Genomic DNA, 17,303 nt, shown 5'->3' with positions numbered 1-17,303 from the left:
GAAGAACGATTGTCATTTCTCCATTGTATATTCTTGCCACCTTTGTTGAAGATCAATTGACCATATAAGCAAGGGTTTATTTATGGGCTCTATATTCTGTTCCATTGATTCATGTGTCTGTTTTTGTGTGAGTACCATGCTGCTTTGATTATTATAGATTCATAGTATAGTTTGAAGTCAGGGCAGAAAAATATCTTAATAGTAAATATTTAAATAGTAACAGTTTTATTTCTTGAGCATCCCTATTGTACCAGGCTCTGTGCTAAATACTTATTAGTCTAACAACTCTGCAAGTTTAGTGTTGATATTATTGTCCTTACTTTACAAAGGAGAAAAACAGTACACAAAGGTTGAGGGAGTGGCTCAGATCACACAGCTAAGATGTTTCTGACTTGGGATTTGAACTTGATCTGGCTGCATCAAAGGCCATGTCTGCTTTTCTCCCTCCCCCATCATACACACATACTTTGTCTCCCTTGACTCTACAAATTTAAGACTCACTGAATCTTAAAACACAAAGTCTTTAAATTAAAAAAAAAATATTAATGTAAATTTAAAAAAACAAAAGATAAAAGATTAATAAAATGAACATGGTATATAAGCGACAGGTAATAAGAAATAAAACCTTGCCAACAAAGTTAAATTTCCCTTGGGTACCCTCTCTCAGTCCCTCTTCTTTTCCTTCTTCCTCCTTTCCCCCCTCTCCTGAATTTGAGCCACACAATTTGAGCATCAGGAGGCAGAGGGGAAGAGTGTTTAAAAACACGGACTTCACCAGTTCCTGGAGGCATGATCCTGGGCAAGCATGTAGCCTTTCAAAGCCTCCATGTCTCTACCTGTAAATGGAGATGATAAAACAGTCCTCTAAGGTTTACCATAAAGATTAAATGGAACAAAGTGTGTAACCCAATTAGCACAGGGCCTGGCACAAAGGTAGGTATAGTACATGGTGGCAAATGTTAGTACTAGAGCCATAAGCTCTGGACTCAGGTTCACAAAATGCTTGAGTTAGGTAGGAGTAGAGCTAACACCGAATCCAACTTTCCTCCCCTGTTTTTGAGATGACATAACTGAGGCCAGAGAGATGGAGAGGGATTTGTCTGAGCTCACAGAGGGTGAGCAGCTCCTTTCTGCATCCACATATTTATGGGTGAGAGGGGAGACAAACAAAGGCATTTTCTGCTTCAAAATGATTTCCTTTCTAGGGACTGGTGTTTTTGAAAACATCCAAAGAACCTTATGAATCCAAAGGTCTGCTTGGAAACAAGTGATGAGGGCCCTCAACAGCCAATGGGAGCATGCCGGCCTTTCCACCTACCTGGGGAGCTCCCCCTCCCTATCCTGCCCCATCAGACGCAGCTTTGCCCGAGTCAGGGTATTTCCAGCTTTGTGACTTTCACTTCCACGTCTACAAGGTGGGTGGAGTGGCCTCCTGTGGACGAATCAGAATTCTCCTTACCCCAAACTTCAAGAGGTGAGCCTGGGGTTCAGGGTCTCAGACACGCAGGCAGCAGCAGCGGCAGCAGAGGCAGCAAGAGGCTTGGGTTAGACCAGAGGCCAGAACCATGGACGACCAACGCGACCTCATCTCCAACCATGAGCAGATGCCCATGCTGAGCCAGCGCTCCAGAGCCCCAGAGAGGTATGTGTGAGCAGCGGGAGAGAACGCACACATCCCGGACCGCACAGATATGCAGAGGTGCTGGGGACGGAGCACTAGACCAGAGTCACAGGAGACATGGAGTCAGGCTCTGACTCTTAACAATGTTTGTGTGACTTTGAGCAAGTCTCTGGCCTGCCCTGGGCTTTGGTTTCTCTCCTGTAAAATGAGGGAGCTTCTTTATGGCAGGGGTTTTAACTTCACATCATGAGCTTCCCTTCTGAAAATGAGAAAAGAGCTCTGGACTCTCTCTCTAGAGTTTCTTGACCCCTGAAGCCGGGCCATGAACCTTAGGTTAGAAATCTTGCACCAGATTTTGAAAATGTTATAGGTCCTAGATTGAGAAACAAAGTTTTTAAAAGAATGATAGGGCGGCTCATCACAGAGGAGTTCCCTCCTAATAACCATGCACGGATACACGTGTTTGTATTAAGGGGATTATAGTTGCAGGTGTCTGTTGAGTAGATGAAGGCATCAGCCATCACAGGAGGAACTGAAAGATGTAGAAAGGGGGTCAAAAAACAGAAAGGGGGGCTCTGGTTAAATTTCTAGAAAGGGCTGAGGGTCGATGTGGGTTGTGTTCTGCCTGTGCACCTCTTCCATGCAGCAAGGGGTCATCTAGAGCAGCAGTCCCCAGCCTTTTTGTCACCAGGGACTGGTTTCATGGAAAACAATTTTTCCATGGATGGGGGGGTAGGGGCCAGGGGAGATGGGAGACAGAGCTCAGGTGGTAATGCAAGTGAAGGTTTGCTCCCTTGCCTCCTGCTGTGCAGCCCAGTTCCTAACAGGCCGGGGACCAGTACTGGTCTGCGGCCCCGGGGTGTTGGGGACCTCTGATCTAGAGGACCCCCACACCCCTCTCCCAGCCTCCAGATGGCCTCACTCATGTGTCTTCCTGAAGAAAAAAAAGCAGGGGGGGTTGGTTAGAGTACAGTTACCCCAATGTCCCCTGCTCTCCCCAGTCTCCAGGAAGTAATTTGTGAATCATTGGGACTTACAGCTAGATGTGATGATGTCAGCTGTTGCCAGGCAGAAAGGGGTTTGAGAGAGACACTCAGAGATGACACAAGGACCTGCATTCTAGGGGACAGGTAACCAGATACAGACCATTATTAGAGCAATGATCTGTGAAAATCCTGGGGAATCCTGTGGCTAAGAGGGCCAGCCACATGTGACTTGGATAAATCACTGCTTCTTTCTGGGTCTCAGTAATAATGACAATAGTCATAATAGCTCCTGTTCACTGTGTGCTTGATACCAGTTCTCAGCTACCATTAGTAATTTCAGACATATAACTAAATGCTAAACTCAATGCTAATTCTCACAGTAACCCTATGAGTCAAGTATTTTTATTATCCCATTATTTACATGAGAAAATAGATACGTTACCTAAATTGTCACAGCTAGTGACTACTGGAGCCAGAATTGAACCCAGGACTAGTCTGATTTCAAATTTTGAGCTACCATCTGGCCCCCTTCTAGAGGTATAGTTTGCAGAGAGGGGAGGTGGGATCCTTCTGAGCTCAGGCCACCCAGTGAGGTGCAGACCCAGTGTGGGCTCAGTGTACAGAGAGGGTACCCCTCCTCAAATCTGTGTCTGGTTTTCCTTTTAGTTCAGTTAGTTCATCTAAAACTGGCTCAGCCCCTGTGTGCTCAGGCCATTCCAGACTTGAGCCAGTTTCAGACCCCTTTGTGAACACTTCTGCCTGGCAACATCTGTGTCATCATTCCTGCTAGTTCTGGTTGGCTCCTGACTTTGGCCAATTCTTTATTATTGAAGGAGGCAGTGGAAGGAGGAAGTAAAGAGAGGGGTGATGAGTTGGCCCTGGTCCAGAACCCAGAGGACAGGCATTCAAGATATATAAAGAGGAAGGAAGCCAGATGTTAAAGTTAACTATTAACTCCCTTGAGAATAGCAGTCCATGCTACCTGTGGAGTGGTATGTGTTAGTAATGGAGCTGAGAGCTTTACCCTCATGGTCTTATTTAATGTAACAGCCTTTTGAGTAGATGTTCTTACCTCAGCCTACTCAGAGAGGTTGACTTGCCCTGGGTGCCTGAGCTAAGGGAGCAGCAGAGCTGCTCTGACCCAGATGATGTGGTCTCCTCTTCAATACAGCCCTCTAGATTCTTGGGCCTTATGAGAAACTGAGGTTCAGAGAAGGGAAGGGACTTCCCTGCGATCATATGGTGAGAGGCAGAGCTGGGATTAGACTGGGTGTGGGTTTGCAGAAGGAGTGAGCATGTGGATAACGAGTTGGAGACACTGAGCCCCGGCAAGACCCAGGCTTGGGTGGGCTATTCACCACCTTTGGAGGCTAGGCAACTTCTGGTTCTTGGGAAGGCCAAGAAGTGGGATTTGTTCTTCCTTCCTGTTGGGTCCCCTCCTTTCCCCCACATGGGGGTTTTGCTTTCTCCTTCTAGAATAACAATCTCTTGGGCTGGGCCCTGGGCCAGGAATTGCAGAGGGCTGGCAAGCAGGAAGCCAGTGAGAATGAGCTGTTTGATGCCATGAGTTACACTGGGCAGAAGGCTGTCCTGGTGTTTCCTAGGCCCCTTGCTGATTGCTGGAGTAAACAAGGCAGTCTCATCCTGACAGTTTCCAACGGGGTGCTAGGAGCCCCACCCCTAGGGTGAGGTGGGAGAAACAGGTCAGGAACCCTCATGGTCCTGGGGCAGGGTCCTTACAACCCCTATACTCTAATTTGTGCATGTGCCCCCCAAACTGCATCTAAGACCAGCAGCTGCTAGGGCACTCTGAGGACCGAGGTCTGGCCAGCCCTCCCTGTGCAGCCAGCCAGTGCAGAGAACATGAAACATTCTCCCAGGCCACAGGTTCAGGCACCCCACTCCTGCAGAAATCCCTTCTGAGTGGAGATTACCACGTGAAATACTTCTGTGCCCAAACTCAGCTCTTCAAAGAAAACTACCAAATCCTAGAATTGCTGAGGTGAGCAGTACCCATGTGGCCAGCCCGGAGAATGGCAGAGACTTGCTCAAAGACACATGGAGAGTCTGGGCCAGTGGGGGCAGTCCCTGGCCCTGTTCTAGCTTGACACTGACCGATGCCCCCAACCTACACCTAAAATGTCAAGGCCTCACTTCTCTTTTTCAGGTGGGCCTGCAAGCTCTGCCGTCCAGGTCCCACTTCCTTCCCTTTTCTGCTTTCACTGCAGGGGTGGGGTGGGTAGGAGAGTAAAAATCCCCTTCCCCACGAGGGCAGCCCGGATCCTCAGGAGACCCCCCCCATCTCAACCCCTCATTGCACAGGTGGGATGGAGGCCGAGATAGGACTAAGCACTTGTCCCTGGCTCTTCCCCACGCAGCCAGGGCCAGGGGCAGCTCCAGGATTTCACGTTGGGAGGGCTGTATGGCCAATGGTTGGACGTAGGGCTGGGGAAATGTCTTTAAGCTGAATGTCCATAGGCGCTTGTTTGTGCTTAAAGTGTGTGTTTGTCAGGGGTAGCTGTGGAGGTGGGTAGGCCGATGGAAATGGGGAGACCGCTTCCCCCACTCCCAGCCAGTCCATGGGGCCCCCACCTCCAGGGACTCTTCTCTGACTTACCCTCCCTCCCTCACAACAGCAAGTGCAGCCGCGGAGCCCTGTACACAGGCTTTTCTGTCCTGGTGGCTCTGCTCCTGGCTGGTCAGGCCACCACTGCCTACTTCCTGTACCAGCAGCAGGGCCGGCTGGACAAGCTGACGGTCACCTCGCAGAACCTGCAGCTGGAGAACCTGCGCATGAAGCTTCCCAAGCGTGAGTGCCTCACCTCCATCCTGACCCCCCCACCCCTACCATCCCTTACCTCAGAGACCCCATTCCTGTACCTAGCTGGGCCCACTGTCCTCTCCCTGGTCTCGAATTCTAGCCCCTCCTCACCTGGGCCTGAGATCTTGGTCCCAGATCTGAGTACCCTCTTCCCTGGGCACTGGGGCCACCCTCATGCTATACCTTCTTACCCCACAGCTGCCAAGCCTTTGACCAAGATGCGGATGGCCACCCCCATGCTGATGGCCGCACTGCCCATGGAAGGCATGCTCCAAGGGGTAAGGACGACCCCAGGGCGGTGCAAAAAGAAAGTGTTATTTAGCCTGGATGGAGGGCAGGTGCCAAGGGACAGGGGAGACCAGTTGGACCTGGGAAAAGCCCAGCTAGGGAGGACATCCTGACTGCTGGGGGAGGACAGGGCCCACCTCAGGGAGAAGAGGAATCCCAGGACTGGAGGAGAGCCTCTTGGGCTCATCCCTGACAGGAGGGCCCTGCCCTCTACAGTTTACAAGGTGCTGCTTCTGCTGTTCTCAAAGCCCTGGATGGGAAAGTGTATGCAAATCTGACCAGTTAGGACATTGAGGGAGAAAGGTAAAGTGACTTGCTCGAGCTCTCACATTTGGAGGTGACAGAGATGGTCCCGTGAAGCATCTGGGCCTCTAGACCTACCCAGACCCCAGTTGCTGCCTCTGTGCATGGCCCCTCCTCTGGGGGCCAGTACTGATAACCCCCACTCCTTCCTCCCACAGCCCATGCAGAACGCCACCAAGTACGGCAACACCTCAATGGACCACGTGATGCACCTGCTCCTGGTGAGAGGGACCCGGCTGGGTGGCCCTGCCTGCTCACACAGGTCCCTGACAAGGCCATGCTCCAAGGCCCTCACCTTGCCTGGCTCATAGTAGACGTTCAATATGGGCTCACCAAATTAGCAAAGGAATGCAAGAGTGGCCCTTAAAGTTGTCTGTATTCTAGCCCTGTTACTCCCCTGCTTTTTGAGTGTTTGAGATGGCTAAACCGAGGCACCCACTTTTTCCTTCCTAAGTTTTTACTGCACGTCTACTCTGTACCAAGCATTGTACAAGGCTCTGGGCCCACAAGGGGGGGCGGCAATCGAACCCAGGTCCCAATCCCACAGGGATACCAGGTTCGCATGGGAAACAGGCAAAGGACCCAGTGATGAGGAATGTGCCAGAGCCTTTGTGAGGAGATACAGGAGACCGTTTCTAGCTGGGGGTGGGGTCCACACAGTCTTCCTGGAGGAGGTGGGACCTGAAAGATGAGCAGGCATCTGCAAATAGGAGACAGGCTACTGGTATAACTGGACCTGGAAACTGGGTCTCCCACCTTCCAGTCTTGGTGTCTTGTAGCTGCGCAGCTAGCCTGCCTTTACTGCCTCCCCTCCCCTCCACCCCATCATGGCAGAGGCCCAGGCTCCAAGCTTGCTGCAGCCTGGGTCCATCCCCTCAGAAGGAAAGACCAGGGGAACGTGGGTTGCACATTTCACCTTACCTGCACATTTCAACCTTCCTTCCTGCCCTGCTACCCTGCAGAAAGCTGACCCCCTGAAGGTGTACCCACAGCTGAAGGGGACTTTCCCAGAGAACCTGAAACAACTTAAGAGCACCATGGAGAGCCTGGACTGGAAGGTCAGCAGTGCCCCCCGTGCTGGCGCCCTCTCTCCTGATGGTTAGGGCAGGGCTGGGAAGAGGAGAGGTGAAAGGTGGTCCAGGGAGCCATTCTCAGGAAGCTGGAGGAAGCTTAGCAGAACTAAAAAGCTGCAAACACAGGAGAGTTCTTGGAGCTGAGGAGCCAACTTGACCAAACCCTGTGGATCTCTAAGGGGGAACCAGGCTGCAGTGGACCCAGGGGTACAGAGGCCCTGCCTGGCTCTCCATGTCTCTGCTGCTGGGGGAAAAGCCAGGCAGGGCTGGATATGGCTCTTGAGCCTGACCCCCCACCTCTGTCCCCATTAGATCTTTGAGAGCTGGATGCATCAGTGGCTCTTGTTTGAAATGAGCAAGAACTCCCTGGAGAAGTTCACTGAAGGTTCACCAAAAGGTACAGGGATTTGGGAGTCTTGGGGTGCTATGGCTTCAGGGCCCTCCCAGAGCTACAGAAGTGAGAGCCTGGAGTGCTCCCTGATCCAACTCAACTCTCTTAGCGTTTCAACTCTCAGTCCTGTCTCTCCTGCCTGTTCCTTCTGGGCTTGGCTGCCCCCACCCCGCCCCCACCCCGTCTGAGGGCCCACAGGGTCCAGAGGTGACCTTGTTGTGGAAGATGGCACTGGGCAGGTGGGCCTGGAGCAGAAACCAGCTGAAACATCCCAAAAGTCATTGCAATAACCTTCCCCAACCCTCAGAGGGACATCCCTGAGGTCACAGCGTGTGCCAGAGAGCTTTCGGGTTTTTCCATCTTATGAACAGTGTTTACCAGGATCTTCAGCTCTAAAGCCTTTAAGAATGCCGTGTTTTAATTCTGGTGTTAATATGTCATGCAACTTCGGGCATCTCGTCACTCTGGGCTTCAGTTTTGGAAGTAGAACATCAGTGGCCCATGCCACGTGGGCCTCAAGATTCCTCCATCATAGACTCATAGAAGGCACCTTAGGTGCTCTCTGAGCCACCTCCCAGCTGATGTTTAAATCCCTCTACAACATCCACAAACAAACCCCCATTTCTGCTTGGCTACCCCTAGTAACAGAAGCTCAGACTAAGGTGTCCATGCTTTTCCCTAGAAATCAGTCACGGGTGCAACCCCAAACTAATAGGCATGGAGTATTGGGAGAAATCCTCAAGTTCTAGGGTGAATTAGCCACACAGCCATTTACTTCCTCTCTTGGACCTTGCTGGTCCAGTCCTCAGTTTCTCCATCTGTGCAATGGGTAGGGCAAGCACAGTCACTTGGGCAGAAGGCATCAGGCCCACAGCAGTTGTATGTGGATCTCTGGTTCTGCTGAGACCCCAGCTTAGAGTCCACTCACTCACTGTCTTCACCATGCCTGTCGCTTCAGCACTGACCAAGTGCCTGGAAGAGGCCAGCCGCATCCCTGCCGTCCACCCGGGCATGTTCAAGCCCCAGTGCGACGAGAACGGCAACTATTTGCCGCTCCAGTGCTATGGGAGCATCGGCTACTGCTGGTGCGTCTTCCCCAACGGCACCGAGGTCCCCCACACCAGAAGCCGTGGGCACCAGCACCATAACTGCAGTGGTAAGCAGTGGCCATTGTACCAGGGAGTGTCACAATGAGCAGGAAGGACCAGGAAGGCTGAGAGACAAAAGGCCGCTCCTGGTGCACACGTGGCCAGGACATTAAAGGTGTAAGCTCCCGAGGGGGCAGCCACTCAGCCACGCATCCACCCCTCTGTCCATCTACCTACCTGTGCACTCATCTGTTTGTCCATCTATTGCTTCTGTCCTTACATCCACTCATCTGCTTACTCATTTATTCTTTAACCCTGTCATCGTGATTTTATCCACCCGTGCACTTAGGCGTCCTCAAGTCCCACAGATCCACCCATTTCATTTCACCACCCTTCCTGGCCCTTCTGTGATTCCCCAACTACACTTCATCGCCGCCACCCAGCAAGTATCCTTCCACGTGGCGCCTGCTCTCTCAGGATAGGCCCCTCACCAGTGGGTACAGTAGCTGGACTGCAACTGACAAATGGCCTTGCTGCTCCTTTGCAGAGCCACTGGACATGGAGGACCTGTCATCTGGGCTGGGCGTGACCAAGACAGATCTGGTCCAAGGTAAGGGCCCCTCCAGAGGGGACCCAGCCCCCAGCGGGGCCAACTCCCTCGCGGGTGGATGCCCAGCGCAGCATGACCCTGGTCCGTTCCCCTCCCTCCCTGGGATGTCCATTTCAGAGATGAGAAACAGGGCTGTGGGCTATATGATGGTCAGTGCTTGTCCCTGAGCAGAGGCCACCAGAAAGGGGAGAGTCCTGGACTGCTCTGAGGCCCCAGGATGCTGGGAAGGGGCAGAGACAACAGGTGGCCCGAACACTAACCTGCTGCTTCTCTCTCTGTAGCCATCGTGTGAGAACAGCAACCAAAGGCACCAGCACCCAGTTAGCCCTGCATGGCCATGGTTTCCTTGCTGTCTTCCGCCTCCCAACCCTAGCCCCATACTCCTCCCCTTCCACTCCCTGCCCCTGCCGCCTCCCACCCTGCACCTCATTCCATGAGACTCCTGGCGCCTGGCTGTCCACCATCCTTGGACACAAACCACATCAGAACAGCACAGACTAACGACACAGCAGGGCCCTGCTGCCCAAGCCCCATCCCCCAGCATGGACACAAGGCCCAAGGAGGTGGACTGTGAGCTAGGCTGACCCCCATTTTCTGACACCACACAGCCCCGAACACGGAGCTCCAAGACCTAGACCTATGGATGAGGAGGGCAGGTGCAGGGAGACGCTCCCCTAAGCCCCAAGATAGGATACGCTGCTGTCCCTCACCTTCTGGCTTTAGCCTTGGCTTTCCAGCCCATGTAACTGGGGGCACGAGCCACCCTTCCCGTCCCCAGCATCACTCCCTGGAAAGAACCAGTGTCTCCACCACAACCCTTCCTCCCTCTCCGCCAACCTCCAGTTCCCTCTGCACAGCAAGCTTGTTATCTGCCCTTAGGGACGTGGCTCCTGTAAGAATAAAATGTAGCCAGTAATCACTTTTGGCTCCCAGCTATTCTGTTGGGATCTGGTTCATTTCCCCCAAAGAGGTGACTGCAAAGCTTAAACCCAGTGGTCAGAATGGGAGGACGCAGCCGAGGGAGCCCCAACACAGATGCCTGTGGGCCAGGCCGGGCTGGGGGCTGCAGTCTTTGTACACAGACACACTTGGTTTCCACGTTTACCCTGAGGAATACTCCTGAAGCACAAGCTCCTCTTGGTCCGGCTTCCGTTTTCCCACACCCTGATTTTCACTGCTATACTAAGACGACAAATGTGATGACAAATGGCAACAACACAAGGACCCCAGCTGGTTGTTGCAAGGAGGGAGCAGCGACCCTTTCTTGACTTTTTGAAAGGAGGCCAAAATCAAGATATTCAGTGTAACACCTCCATTCCAATGAAGCCCAATAGGACACCCCTCTGTGGGAGCAAGAAGCCTTGAGGGCCCTGGGTTAGGGTACACCCAGTTGCCGACCTCGGTCTCCACGCCCACCCCAGCCCACTGCTCACTTTCCTGCACAGCCTCTTGCTGTCTCTAGCAGGAGAAAAAGCTCCCCACTGCTCTGGGCCCAGGAAGGTGGCCTTTGCATTGCAGGCCATCGCCAAGCCCTGTAGAAACTGCCCTGACTCATCCTTCGCCTGTCTGCTTTCCGCCCTTTTCTTTCAGAACCTCTGTGACCCGATCACAAGGCAACACAGTCCTAACTGGTTTTCCTGCTCCTCCTGTGCTTGCCACAGCTGTGCTCCCCCAGGCGCCTGAAAAGGGCCTGCCCTCAGCTCTAGTCCTAACTTCAAACCTCAAAAGGTGGCTTAGACGCCCCCTCACCTACTTCATCTCTTGCCTCTGGGTATTTGCTTGGCCCACCCCAGCATCTGGCGACCAACCATGACCGTGCTTGAGCTCCCCCTTAGCTATGATGCTACCTCCTCCAGGAAGCCTTCCCCACCCCAATTCAGCACCAGACACTTGAGGCAAACTGTCACACTCAGCACAGCATCCCAGAGCCTCGATACGTAGTCAAGAACAAATCCTGAGCAATGGCTTGCTCACCTCCAAGCGTCAGCCAGACTCCCTTCCAAGAATAAGGGAACTGCAAAATGTCTGCCCCAGGTGCACTGGAACTGGCACCTCTCCAAGTCCTTTATTTTCTGAGTTCTTACAAAAGCACAAAATGGAGAAAAAAGGAAGAAAAATCCTCAGCATCAGGTGGGGACCAGGGACATGGAAGGAGTGGCAGGCTGGTCCTCACTGGGTCTGCAGGGGAAAGAGGTGGAAGGTTCCGAGGCCTCTGGGCATGTTGGGTCTGAGGCAGTAGGGGCAGGTCACTTAAAAAAATATATGTATATTGTACACATCTGTACGAAGTGTCCTGTGTCAGGACAAAATTCAGTGCGGGACCAGTGAGTGGAGGTCACGGAACTGGGTGCACTCTCTCCTCCTCCTCGGACCAGCCTCTGCAGGGCTCATGGGCTGGGCCAGCACGAACACTGCAGCTGGCTGTCATCTTCTGGGGAGGAAGGGAAATTAAAAGTTCAATTCCAGTCCTGGTGACGGAGTACAGAGGCATTGGGCACCACTTAGTTAAAGAATCCCTAGGGAAAGAAAACACATCTAGAGGAAAGATTTACTCACTTTTCGGCCTCAAGGAGAATCAAATCAAATCAAAACCTGGCACGTGAGTGCAGGGGACAGGCATTAGCTAACCACATTGGACCCTGTAGCACTGGCCACGCCCCAGGAGGTAGGCTCACCCCTTGCCTAGCTTTTTTTAGTCCTGCCACCTGCCCAGGCAGGCTCTCCATGGCCCCCAAAGTGTGGTGCACTTAACCCCTTCCCCACCACCTGGGAAGCACAGTCCACTGAAATGGCTCATCTTGGGCAAACCATCTTCTTTCCCACGAGCAAATGCCCTCAAATTAATGAGCATAAAGAAAAGGAACTAGACGGCAGTGAGGGAGAGATGGAGCTCAAGCCTCATCCTCACCCACCAAGGGGCCGCCGCAGGGCCCACCCGCCGAGGCACGTGCAGTGCTGCCCCAGGGAGTGCGGCCACTGCCATGGCTGTTCTGTAGCTTGGCTCCTGGCATCGCCCCACCAACCTTGAGGGACAGAACCTCTTTCTCCACCCCTTTCCTTCGGGGCCCACCACCTACCAGGTCCTGCCTGGCTCCCTGGTACCATAGTAATGCTGGGGTGCCCTCCCACCCTCACCAGGGACTGGACAGTCAGCAAGGGTCCCTGGGCCAGGAAGCGTACCTGCCGCCTTGTTCCCCTCAGAGAGGCTGCTGCGCTGTCTTCTTCTGAGGAGAGAAGAGTGGGAGGCTCTTGTACCTGAAGTGTCTCCCCACTCACGCCACCCCCACCAGGAGGGCAGCAGGTGAGGGTTCCCTCCTGAGGACTCAAGGCCCTCCCAGAACAGAGGTTGGGTATACAGGGGTCCCCAAGGACAGGGACAGTGCCCGGCAGGCCCTCAAGGAAGGAGCTGGGACTGTGCAGTGGGGACGTTCAGCCTTTCTGAGCACAGCCAGGGCCCCGCAGGCCAGTGAGACCTTCGTCACTACAGGGGCCGAGTCCCCCCACCCCCCACCCCCTTCAGGCAAGCAGCCTCCCCCACCTGTGAAGCCGACAAGTGGGAGTGTAGCTGGGGAGGGGATCCCTGCCACCTGGGGTGCACTCATCCCAGGGAATGTTTACTCTCTTACCCGGAACCTGTAACAGCCTCCCTGTCTCCTGGAATTTCCTTCCTTCACCCGCCCCAAGAACATCCTTCTACCTCACAGACAAGGCAGGGTCACTTCCATAACTTCTACACTCGAGGTGGCTCTCCTCTAGTGTCATGACTCACCATGCTACCCCCTGCCCCAGAGACGGGGCAGGAACCTGGCCTGGCTCCCACCCCGTCGCCTGGCATGCACAGGACGGGGCTGATCACGGTCACCCTGGGGACTGGGTTGGGTCCCTTTTCTGGCCAGAAACCCCTTAGGAACTCACTCTACCTTTTTCTTTTTTTTCTTCTGTAATTGTGAGTCGGGGTCTTTGGCTGAAGCCTTTTTGGCTTTCTTCTTCTTTTCCTTTTTCTCCTTGCCTTTTTTTTCTGAGGGAAGAAAGTAAACTTCCTAAACAACAGGTGTTAAGCTTAAGTGTTGGGGTCGGTGTCAGGAGACACCGAGGGTAGGTCTCCAGCGGTCATTCCTAGAGGTCACTCCTCCCGATGGTGGGTCCCCAGCTTCCCGCACACCCTGGAGAGCCATGAAAATAGCCCCACAGGCCTGTGATCACCTGCCCTGGTCTCATACTTTCTGGCCCATCCATGGCCCACCTGGAGTATTACTGTTTTCCTTTAACTCACTTTTAAATACTTGTACACATTATTTAAGACACTTTCTACCTATAAAGTGGGGATGAAATACGACTTAGTACACAGGTTAAATGAGACCCCACTGCATGCAGAGTCTAGCACAGAGCTAAGGGCGGCTTTACAGGGGGTGGGGGGCGGGGACGGCTGCTGTGCAGGAGCGCGGTTCCCTTTCGGGGGCAGGCTGCAGTGTGGGCCCAGGGGCTGTGGGGCCCAGTTCTGGCTCTGCCAGTAGCTGTCAGCCGTGACCCCGGACAAACCATTTCTCAGCTTCTCCCTTCAGTGCCAGCTGAGGGCCTGTCCTGCCTGTGTGGTGATCAATAGCCCCCGAGTCGGGCGGGGAAGTGCGCCGGGCTGTGGATGGCCACTTACTCTTGTCGGCTTTCTTTTTCTCCTTCTTGTTCTTTGGGTTGGCTTGGTCTCCACCCTCAACCTTCCCCATCTCCGGCTCCCCTTCTGGCTTGTCCTTGGCCCTCGGGGAGCCAGGAGACTCCTTCTCCTTCTCCTTGCGGTCACCACTTGCTGTGTGTCTCTTAGATTTCCCCTTGGTAGTCCTGGGGGCCTTTTCTGAGGAAACGTCACCCTCCCCGCCTTCCCCAGCCTCCAGCTGCTTCTTCTTCTTGCTCTTGGGGGCCCTGGCAGCCGGCTGGTCTCCTGACAGCTTCCGCTTGCGGCTCTTCTTGCTGCTCTCCTTGGTGGCATCTGTGGTCTTCTTCTTCTCCTGCTCCAGCAGCTCCGCCAGGACCTTCGCCACTGAGGCCTGGACCTGGGCCTCGCTCAGGGGCCAGGGCTCACGCAGGAGACGCTGGGTGATGTCGCTCTGCAGTGCCAGCATGGAGGCGTCAGGGGTCCCAGCTCCCTTCCCGGGCTTCTGGAGCTGCGGGGGTGTGGTGCCAGCCTCTTTTCTGCCTGTGGAGAAAGGACCTTTGACATGGATCTGGGAGACCAACAAGCAGACCTCTCCTGGTACAAGAGCCAAGGGGACTCAAGGACAAGACTGGCCTCCTCAGATAACAGTCACTCTGCCCCCATTGGGTCACCTAACTCATACCTTTCTGCCACCTAACTTAAGAGCTCCTGGCCTTGTCTCCTCACACTAAAATCTCAAGCCTGGGCTGGGAATGGAACATGATTCCAGAATGTAAAGAAAAAGGCCGAAACCTATCAACACAGTGAAAGGTCAGACAGGAGGGAGATGGTATCGTCTGGTCAGGAGTCCAGAGCAGGAAGCAGGAGACCTGGGTTGTGGGTCTGATACACTAACTTGCTCTGGGACCCCGCTCCTTCATGGCCTTTTCTGTTTGCAAGATGGGTGAGATGAACAGTGAGGTCCCCTGTTCTACACTGTCCAGTCACATAGATGTGACAGCAATTCAGCTCACGCCCATCCACACACAGTGGGCCCATGGCTCTTCCTGCCCAGGAGTCTGGACGGCTTGGGGCCGATAGGCGCGGCGTGTATGCCTGTGGCAGCTGATTAAGCAGGTTTGCTGCCCGCCAGGGTGACTTGTGGCATGGCCCTTGGGTTAGAATTTCCCACGCCTCGCTCTCCTTTGATAACTGTGCTGCTTACTGCCCACGAGAGAAAGCCCTCCACAGCCGCTGCTGAAGTGTGGGCCCGTCCCCGCCGCCCCTCCCAGAGCGCCGGAAGGAAAGTGAGCAAACACTCCTCTGCCGACCTGGCCCCGGGCACGCTGCAGCTAAACGCTCAAGGCCTGTGGGCGGCAGGACCTCAGCCCTGCCCACACCTCTCCCAGGCCCCCTGCGCGGCTGGTAGGTCCCTCCTCCATGGGGGCCTCAGAGGCACAGCTCTCCCACATGCTGGGCCCAGAGTGCTCAGTGGCCTGGCCCTGCTCCACGTTTCGAGGCTGGGACTGCTCCCTGCAGCGTGCAGTAGGCCCTCGGGGGCGCCTGCAGCAGCTCTGACCCCAGAGCTGTGGTGGACTAGGGAAGCCGGGCAGGGCAGGCCGAGCAGAGGGTGCCCCAGGACAGACAGCGGTCCCCTTCAGCCCTCCGGTGCTTCCTATAGCAAGGGCAGGAGTCAGGTGGAGGAGAGTACAGTTGGCCCTGCCAGCCTCTTTCCCTGCTGCCCAAGTGTCTGCTTCCTGTTAACAAACACCCATGACAGCAACGCTGGGGAACCCCTAGAGCTGTCCCAGGTGTGCCCACCTGAGATACCCATCCCTTGTCTCTGGCAGAGTCGGGGGTGGCGGATGGCCCCAACTGGATGACCTGAGCATTCCAGTCTGCCCTCCAAATAGCACGTGACTGTTTTCTATGAGCACCACGCCTGGACGCCAACTGGATGCGTCAACCCCTGCCCTGTGTGGTTAAGACACAGAGGCCACCGTGGCTGGGGGCTTGTCTGAGGCTTTAGAGAAAGCCAGCCCACGGCCTGGGGTCTTCACCACGTGCAGAGACTTCTCCAAACATGGCTCCTTTCCTTCGTCTGAGCTCCTGACTCCCTGGACCCCACACCACGAGCCCATTTGTTAGGAAGAAAAGTCAGCTAAAGCCAAGCCCTATACTCCGCCAGCGAAGGCGCACTTCCACTAAGGTGGCGGTTACCCTCCCAGGCGCACTAGCAGTCCGCAGGGTCGGACGACCCGACTTCCGGGCTGCCTCAGACCAGAGGAGCCAGGCACCCGATGTGGGCCCCTCCAGGCCTCACCTAGAGAAGCCCTGGTGACACAGGACCACGCTGTGGGACTATTTCAGAGGGAGGGAACGAAGGAGGCCACTGCCTTATCCTTCTTTGTCTCCTGCTGTGTCCTTCCTGTGGCCCTCGACTCACCTGTTTTAGGGGACATGGTGCCTGCTGCTTGTTGGGCCTCCATTTCCCGCTTGCCGTCTGGGGCATCATTGGTGGCCGGTGGACAAGAACCCGAGGCGTTGGGGTCTGGCTTGGGAGTGGCCTTTGCAGCCTGGGAATTGGCTGTCATCAGGCCAGGGATCACATAACCTGAGAGGAGAGACTGAAGAAGCCCAGTGTGAAAGGGGCCGGGGCCCCACCCACCAGCCCGAGCGCAGTCTATTGTGAAGCACCAGCCCAGCGACCCCTACATCGGGCCAGCCCCTTCGGGCGGGGTGGTGGGGACATCAGCTCTCTGTATGTACCACTGCTACTATTTTAATTAGTACGTGTTTTAAACAGGCATATTTAAAAAGGAAACACTCTTATTCCGAACGCAAATGGAAAATCACCAGTGCCTGCCATGTGCAGATGATCACCTTAAAAGAAATCCCATCTGTTAAGGAATGTTTTTATCTGGGAATCACCTCACATCAGGGTGAGCCCTTTCAAAAAACTCCAAGAGTCAGCCACTCAAGGCTTCATGCTGAGATGGGGCCCCAAAGGAGGGCATAGCCTGATTCTACACAGACAGGACCCTGCCCGGGGTTCCTGGGAAGAAGGGCCCAGACCTCTGACCTGGGGCTCCTGGCCTAGGACCCCTGAGGCTGCCAGCCCTCCCCTCTGCTGGTACCTGGGAGGGCGCTTCCACCTCTTCCTCGCTGGACTCTGCTGTGGTCTCCTCCACCAAGGTCTCGTTCCTAGAGGGTGCTGGACCTACCGGGGGAGCACAAGTATCCTGTGGGGAGTCCCAGTCCCAGGTACCCCCTGCCAGCTGGGTAAGGCAGAGTCCCAGGATGGACGGGTCCCTCTGCATTGCCTCACCCTCCCTTCCACGGTCATAGCATGCCAGGCGAAGACACCTGAATGCCAAACCTTCCGTCCTAATTGCTGAAGCCCACTTACACTCCTGTTTTTCTGGGGTAGGGAGTGGGCGGCCCTGGGATTTTGGTGGGGTTGGTATATAGAGTTGGGAGTGGTCAAACAGTAGC

General features: G+C 54.5%; 2 protein-coding genes across 3 annotated transcripts in view; one reads left to right on the top strand and one right to left on the bottom strand.

Annotated features, from left to right (window-relative positions):
- The first annotated feature begins 1,521 nt into the window (after nt 1-1,521).
- On the top strand, nt 1,522-10,115 carry CD74 (CD74 molecule). 2 transcript variants are annotated; one of them, XM_090288410.1, is made up of 9 exons: nt 1,522-1,642; nt 5,244-5,416; nt 5,627-5,706; nt 6,178-6,240; nt 6,982-7,077; nt 7,405-7,489; nt 8,442-8,639; nt 9,119-9,181; nt 9,463-10,115. In XM_090288410.1, the coding sequence occupies exons 1-9, from the start codon at nt 1,566-1,568 to the stop codon at nt 9,471-9,473; spliced, it is 846 nt and encodes a 281-aa protein (XP_090144536.1). In that variant the 5' UTR covers nt 1,522-1,565; the 3' UTR covers nt 9,474-10,115. The 2 variants fall into 2 exon arrangements, with proteins under 2 accessions (XP_090144536.1, XP_090144537.1); XM_090288411.1 differs by lacking the exon at nt 8,442-8,639.
- Nucleotides 10,116-11,539: 1,424 nt separating this feature from the next.
- The window catches only part of TCOF1 (treacle ribosome biogenesis factor 1), a 33,876-nt gene continuing 28,112 nt past the window's right edge, over nt 11,540-17,303 (bottom strand). The window contains exons 22-27 of the mRNA XM_090288409.1: nt 16,946-17,028; nt 16,255-16,435; nt 13,833-14,369; nt 13,102-13,199; nt 12,362-12,405; nt 11,540-11,612 (exon numbers count right to left, since the gene is read on the bottom strand). Coding sequence (XP_090144535.1) covers nt 12,379-12,405; nt 13,102-13,199; nt 13,833-14,369; nt 16,255-16,435; nt 16,946-17,028 — 926 coding nt within the window. The 3' untranslated portion in view covers nt 11,540-11,612; nt 12,362-12,378. The remainder of the gene's footprint in view (nt 11,613-12,361; nt 12,406-13,101; nt 13,200-13,832; nt 14,370-16,254; nt 16,436-16,945; nt 17,029-17,303) is intronic.

The sequence above is a fragment of the Furipterus horrens genome, unplaced genomic scaffold (genome assembly GCF_987537825.1).
Source record: "Furipterus horrens unplaced genomic scaffold, mFurHor1.1.pri manual_scaffold_10, whole genome shotgun sequence".
In the NCBI taxonomy this organism is placed as follows: Eukaryota; Metazoa; Chordata; class Mammalia; order Chiroptera; family Furipteridae; genus Furipterus; species Furipterus horrens.
Note: the sequence above shows the minus strand (reverse complement) of the source record. Positions and strands in the feature narration are given on the sequence as shown.